Source organism: Coturnix japonica, unplaced genomic scaffold, assembly GCF_054131305.1.
Source record: "Coturnix japonica strain WE unplaced genomic scaffold, WE-NBRP24 Scf063, whole genome shotgun sequence".
Lineage (NCBI taxonomy): Eukaryota > Metazoa > Chordata > Aves > Galliformes > Phasianidae > Coturnix > Coturnix japonica.
Window position 1 is genome coordinate 300,915 of NW_028188966.1, and position 7,068 is coordinate 307,982.

The 7,068-nt window shown below is 59.0% G+C and overlaps 2 protein-coding genes across 2 annotated transcripts in view; one reads left to right on the forward strand and one right to left on the reverse strand.

Moving 5' to 3' along the window:
* TFPT (TCF3 fusion partner) overlaps positions 1–1,673 on the forward strand; it is a 6,039-nt gene extending 4,366 nt beyond the window's left edge. The window contains 1 exon segment of the mRNA XM_085533819.1: positions 1,504–1,673. Coding sequence (XP_085389945.1) covers positions 1,504–1,560 — 57 coding nt within the window. The 3' untranslated portion in view covers positions 1,561–1,673.
* NDUFA3 (NADH:ubiquinone oxidoreductase subunit A3) lies at positions 1,658–6,991 on the reverse strand. The gene is given in 5 exon segments (XM_085533828.1): positions 1,658–1,825; positions 1,828–1,854; positions 4,274–4,351; positions 4,476–4,550; positions 6,946–6,991. Coding segments are annotated over 5 exon segments (252 nt in total). The 5' UTR covers positions 6,956–6,991; the 3' UTR covers positions 1,658–1,763.
* Positions 6,992–7,068: the final 77 nt, after the last annotated feature.

Consider the following 7,068-nt stretch of genomic DNA (forward strand, 5'->3'; position numbering starts at 1 on the left):
GGGGGATAATTAATGGGGGGGGCCAGTAATTAATGGGGGGGATTATTATGGGGGGGGCAATAATTAAAGGGGGGGGCAGTAATTAAATGGGGGGGCAATAATTAAAGGGGGGCTAATTATTATGGGGGGGACAATAATTAATGGGGGGGCAATAATTAAAGGGGGGGCAATAATTAATGGGGGGGACAGTAATTAAAGGGGGGGCAATAATTAATGGGGGGGTAGTAATTAAAGGGGGGGAATAATTAAAGGGGGGACAGTAATTAAAGGGGGGGGCAGTAATTAATGGGGGGGCAGTAATTAAATGGGGGGTAATTATTATGGGGGGGGCAGTAATTAAAGGGGGAGCAATAATGGGGGGGCAGTAGTTAAAGGGGGGGCAATAATTAAAGGGGGGGCAGTAATTAAAGGGGGGGGCAGTAATTAAAGTGGGGGGGCAGTAATTAAAAGGGGGGGGATTATTATGGGGGGGCAATAATTATGGGGGGGGTCTTTAAAAGGGGGGGGGGCTGGTTAATGGGGGGGGCAGACATGGGGGTGGGGGGGTCCAGTTAATGGGGGGGGGTCATTTAATTGGGGGGGGTCTTTATAGGGGGGGGGTCCTTTAAATGGGGGGGAGATGGCTAATGGGGGTGGGGGTCCAGTTAAAGGGGGGGGGTCTTTTAAATGGGGGGGGGGTGGGGCTGGTTAATGGGGGGGGCAGGAATAGGGGGTGGGGGGGGTCTTTTAAATGGGGGGGGGTCGTTTTAATGGGGGGACAAAAGTGGGTGTGGGGGGGGGTCGTTTTAATTGGGGGGGAGGGGACTGGTTAATGGGGGGGGTTCCATTATGGGGGGGGAGGTCAGGTTAATTGGGGGGGGGGGGTTGGTTAATAGGGGGGGGTCATGTTAATTGGGGGGGGTCAGGTTAATTGGGGGGGGTCAGGTTAATTGGGGGGGGGTCCATTATGGGGGGGGGTTCTGGTTAAAGGGGGGGGGGTCACTTTAATTGGGGGGGGGGGATCCATTATGGGGGGGGGGTGGTTAGGTTAATGGGGGGGGGGTCCATTATGGGGGGGGGTCCTGGTTAATGGGGGGGTTAGATTAATTTGGGTGGGGTCCATTATGGGGGGGGGTGGTTAGGTTAATGGGGGGGGTCCATTATTGGGGGGGGTTCTGGTTAATGGGGAGGGGTCAGTTTAATTGGGGGGGGGGGGGTCCATTATGGGGGGGGGGGGTGGTTAGGTTAATGGGGGGGGGGGGTCCATTATGGGGGGGGGGTCTGGTTAATGGGGAGGGGTCAGTTTAATTGGGGGGGGGTCCATTATGGGGGGGTGGTTAGGTTAATGGGGGGGGGGGGTCTGGTTAATGGGGGGGGTCTGGTTAATGGGGGGGGTCAGTTTAATTAGGGGGGGGGTCCATTATGGGGGGGGGGCTTGGTTATGTTTGGGGGGGGGTCTATTATGGGGGGGGGTGTTCCATTTTGGGGGGGGGTCCCCATTAACAGCAGCCTTTTCCCTTGCAGGTAAAGGGGGGGGATGATGATCTTTGCCCCCCCCCGTGGCCCCCCCAGTTCGACTGATGTGAGACCCCCCCCCATTTAAAAGCCCCCCACCCCCATTTAAAAGCCCCCCCCCCCCCCCCCCTTTAAGCCCCCATAGCAACGAATACAAACCCCATAAGGACTCAATGGGAGCTCTATGGGCCCCTCACTTGGTTCTTATTAATGGGGGGGGGGGGGTTAATCAAGGTGCCCCCCCCCCATTTTAAAGTGGGGAGGGGGCTTCACAGCTTCTTCAGCCAATCCAGGCTGGGTCCCTCGGGGTCACACGGGTGGGAGGGGACGTGGGCAGGTTGCCGTCGTCACGGAGGGGGACTAATAAAGGGGGGGGGGCATTAATTAGGGGGGGGTCGTTAATTGGGGGGGGCAGTGGGGGGGTTAGGGGGTATTGAGGGGATAGAAGGGGCAATGGGGGGGTTGGGGGGGGCGATAAGGGGCTGGGGGGGGCGGTAGGGGGGATTGGGGGGGCAATTGGGGGGTAGTAGGGGGGGTTGGGGGGGCAATAAGGGGCTGGGGGGGTATTGAGGGGGTATTGAGGGGGTAAAAGAGGCAATGGGGGGGTTGGGGGGGCAATAAGGGGCTGGGGGGGTAGTTGTGGGGGGTATCGAGGGGATAAAAGGGGCAATTGGGGGGAATTGGGGGGGCAATAAGGGGCTGGGGGGGTAGTTGGGGGGGTATTGAGGGGGTAAAAGGGGCAATTGGGGGGGCATTTGGGGGGGCAATAAGGGGCTGGGGGGGGCATTTGTGGGGACATTGGGGAGGTATTGAGGGGGTAAAAGGGGCAATGGGGGGGTTGGGGGGGCAATAAGGGGCTGGGGGGCTTTGGGGGGGGACATTGAGGCGGTAAAATGGGGGGTTGGGGGGGGGCAATAAGGGGCTGGGGGGGGGTAGTTGGGGGGGGACATTGGGGGGGTATTGAGGGGATAGAAGGGGCAATGGGGGGGTTGAGGGGGTAATAAGGGGCTGGGGGGGGCATTTGGGGGGTATTGAGGGGATAAAAGGGGCAATTGGGGGGGCAATAAGGGGCTGGGGGGGCATTTGGGGGGGGACATTGGGGGGGTATTGAGGGGGTAAAGGGGGCAATGGGGGGGTTGGGGGGGCAATAAGGGGCTGGGGGGGCATTTGTGGGGGCAGTAGAGGGGCTGGGGGTGGCAATGAGATATTGGGGGGGGCATTTGGGGGGGCAATGAGGGGCTGTGGGGGGCATTAAGGGGGGCAGTAAGGGGCTGTGGGGGGGGGCAGTTGGGGGTCTGGGGGGGCAATAGGGTGGTTATGGGGCTGTGGGGGGGGGGGGTCTTTATGGGGTACCCCATAATGGATGGGGGGGGCATTGGGCATTTATGGGGGTCCTGGTGGGGGGGCAATGAGGGGCTGGGGGGGCAATTGGGGGGGCAGTTGTAGGTCTGGGGGGGGCAATAGGGGGGTTATGGGGCTGTGGGGAGGGGGGTCTTTATGGGGTACCCCATAATGGATGGGGGGCATTTATGGGGGTCCTGGTGGGGGGGGGGGGCAGTTGGGGGGGCAATAAAGGGCTGGGGGGGCAGTTGTGGGGGCAATAAAGGGCTGGGGGGGCAGTTGTGGGTCTGGGGGGGGAGTTGTGGGTCTGGGGGGGGCAATAGGGTGGTTATGGGGCTGGGGGGGGGGGGGGTCTTTATGGGGTACTCTATAATGGATGGGGGGCATTTATGGGGGTCCTGGTGGGGGGTGGGGGGCAGTTGGGGGGGCAATGAGGTGCCAGGGGGGTCAGTTAGGGGGGCAATGAGGGGCTGGGGGGGCAGTTGTGGGTCTGGGGGGGGCAATAGGGTGGTTATGGGGCTGTGGGGTGGGGTCTTTATGGGGTACCCCATAATGGATGGGGGGGGGCAGTTAGGGGGGCATTTATGGGGTCCTGGGGGGGGGGGGGCAGTTAGGGGGGCAATAAGGGGCTGGGGGGGCAGTTGTGGGTCTGGGGGGGCAGTTGTGGGTCTGGGGGGGGCAATAGGGTGGTTATGGGGCTGTGGGGGGGGGTCTTTATGGGGTACCCCATAATGGATGGGGGGCATTTATGGGGGTCCTGGGGGGGGGGGGGGGGCAGTTATGGGGGCAATGAGGGGCTGGGGGGGCAGTTATGGGGGCAATAAAGGGCTGGGGGGGCAGTTGTGGGTCTGGGGGGGGACAATAGGGTGGTTATGGGGCTGTGGGGGGGGCTTTATGGGGTACCCCATAATGGATGGGGGGCATTTATGGGGGTCCTGGTGGGGGGGAGGCAGTTGGGGGACAATGAGGGACCAGGGGGGGCAGTTGGGGGGGCAGTTGGGGGTCTGGGGGGGCAGTTGTGGGTCTGGGGGGGCAGTTGGGGGTCTGGGGGGGGCAATATGGTGGTTATGGGGCTGCGGGGGGGGGGTCTTTATGGGGTACCCCATAATGGATGGGGGGGGGCATTGGGCATTTATGGGGGTCCTGGGGGGGGCAATGAGGGGCCAGGAGGGGCAGTTGTGGGTCTGGGGGGGCAGTTGTGGGTCTGGGGGGGGCAATAGGGTGGTTATGGGGCTGTGGGGGGGGGTCTTTATGGGGTACCCCATAATGGATTGGGGGGGGCATTGGGCATTTATGGGGGTCCTGGGGGGGGCAATGAGGGGCCAGGGGGGGCAGTTGTGGGTCTGGGGGGGTAGTTGTGGGTCTGGGGGGTAGTTGTGGGTCTGGGGGGGTCAATAGGGTGGTTATGGGGCTGTGGGGGGGGGTCTTTATGGGGTACCTGGGTATTGATACGGGGTGGCCCTATTGATCATCCCCGAGTACTTGGCATAGGGGCTGATGAACGGCGAGATGACGGCTGTATGGGGGGGGTATTAAAGTGAGGGGGGGGGTCAATATAGGGCAGACCCCCCCCCTTAAACCCTATAGAGACCCCCACCCCATTTATTAAACCCCCCCCCCCCCCTGCCCCATAGACTGACCCACGGCTGCGATGCCGAAGCTGACGGTCAGGACGGGCTGCTGGGCCCATAAGGACTTGAGGGCAGCACCGATACCTGGGGGGGGCAATAAAGGGGGGGGGGCAGGTTAGGGACCCCCTGTGCCCCCCCCCATTATAGGACCCCTCTATAGCCAATAAACCCCAATGGAACCCAATAGACCCCAATGGAACCTAATAGACCCCAATGGAACCCAATAGAATCCAATGGACACCAATGGACCCCAATAGACCCCAACGGACCCCAATGGACCCCGATGGAACCCAATAAAACCCTATGGGCCCCAATGGACCCCTATGGACCTCAATAGAACCCTATGGACCCCATTAGAACCCTATGGACCCCAACAGAAACCTATGGGCCCCAATAGAACCCTATGGACCCCAATAGAACCCTATGGGCCCCAACAGAACCCTATGGACCCCAACAGAACCCTATGGGCCCCAATAGAACCCTATGGGCCCCAATAGACCCCAATGGAACCCAATGGACCCCAACAGACCCCAATGGACCCCAATGGAACCCAATAAAACCCTATGGACCCCATTAGAACCCTATGGACCCCAACAGAACCCTATGGGCCCCAACAGAACCCTATAGGCCCCAAATGAACCCTATGGACCCCAAATGAACCCTATGGACCCCAATGGAACCCTATGGACCCCAAATGAACCCTATGGACCCCAACAGAACCCTATGGGCCCCAACGGAACCCTATAGGCCCCAAATGAACCCTATGGACCCCAAATGAACCCTATGGACCCCAATGGAACCCTATGGACCCCAAATGAACCCTATGGACCCCAACAGAACCCTATGGGCCCCAACGGAACCCTATAGGCCCCAAATGAACCCTATGGACCCCAATAGAACCCTATGGACCCCAACGGAACCCTATAGGCCCCAATAGAACCCTATGGACCCCAACGGAACCCTATGGACCCCAACGGAACCCTATAGGCCCCAATAGAACCCTATGGACCCCAACGGAACCCTATGGACCCCAATAGAACCCTATGGACCCCAATAGAACCTTATGGGCCCCAATAGAACCCTATGGACCCCAACAGAACCCAATAGACCCCAATAGAACCCTATGGACCCCAACAGAACCCTATGGACCCCATTAGAACCCTATGGACCCCAATAGAACCCTATGGGCCCCAACGGAACCCTATGGACCCCAATAGAACCCTATGGACCCCAACAGAACCCTATGGACCCCAATAGAACCCTATGGACCCCAATAGAACCCTACAGACCCCAATAGAACCCTATGGACCCCAATAGAACCCTATGGGCCCCAATAGAACCCTATGGACCCCAACAGAACCCTACAGACCCCAATAGAACCCTATGGACCCCAATAGAACCCTATGGACCCCAACAGAACCCTATGGGCCCCAACAGAACCCTATGGACCCCAATAGAACCCTATGGGCCCCAATAGAACCCTATGGACCCCAACAGAACCCTATGGACCCCAATAGAACCCTATGGACCCCAATGGAACCCTATGGACCCCAATAGACCCCAATGGACCCCAATAGAACCCTATGGACCCCAACAGAACCCTATGGGCCCCAATAGAACCCTATGGACCCCAATAGAACCCTATGGACCCCAATGGAACCCTATGGACCCCAACAGAACCCTATGGACCCCAATAGAACCCTATGGACCCCAATAAAACCCTATGGACCCCAATAGAACCCTATGGACCCCAATAGACCCCAATGGAACCCAATAGACCCCAATGGACCCCAACAGAACCCTATGGGCCCCATTAGAACCCTATGGGCCCCAATAGAACCCTATGGACCCCAATAGAACCCTATGGACCCCAATAGAACCCTATGGGCCCCAAAAGAACCCTATGGGCCCCATTAGAACCCTATGGACCCCAATAGAACCGTATGGGCCCCAATAAAACCCTATGGACCCCAATAGAATCCTATGGGCCCCAATAGAACCCTATGGGCCCCAACAGAACCCTATGGGCCCCAAAGGAACCCTATGGACCCCAATAGAACCCTATGGACCCCAACAGAACCCTATGGACCCCAACGGAACCCTATGGGCCCCAATAGAACCCTATGGACCCCAATAAAACCCTATGGGCCCCAATGGAACCCTATGGGCCCCAATAGAACTCTATGGGCCCCAACGGAACCCTATGGGCCCCAATAGAACCCTATGGGCCCCAATGGATCCCAATAGACCCCAATGGACCCCAATGGAACCCTATGGACCCCAATAGAACCTTATGGGCCCCAATAGAACCCTATAGACCCCAATAGAACCCTATGGACCCCAATAGAACCCTATAGACCCCAATAGAACCCTATGGACCCCAACAGAACCCTATGGACCCCAATAGAACCCTATGGACCCCATATCAGCCCCCCCGGCCCCATATCTGCCCCCCATATCTGCCCCCCCCATCGCTCACGGCCCGCCATGGCCGCCCCGTCCTCTACGGCCGCGATGACGTCACTGCGTGCGCGACGCCTAGTGACGTCACATCAACGCGACGACAGGAAGTAGTTCAGTGGAGGGGGCGTGGTTTGCGAGC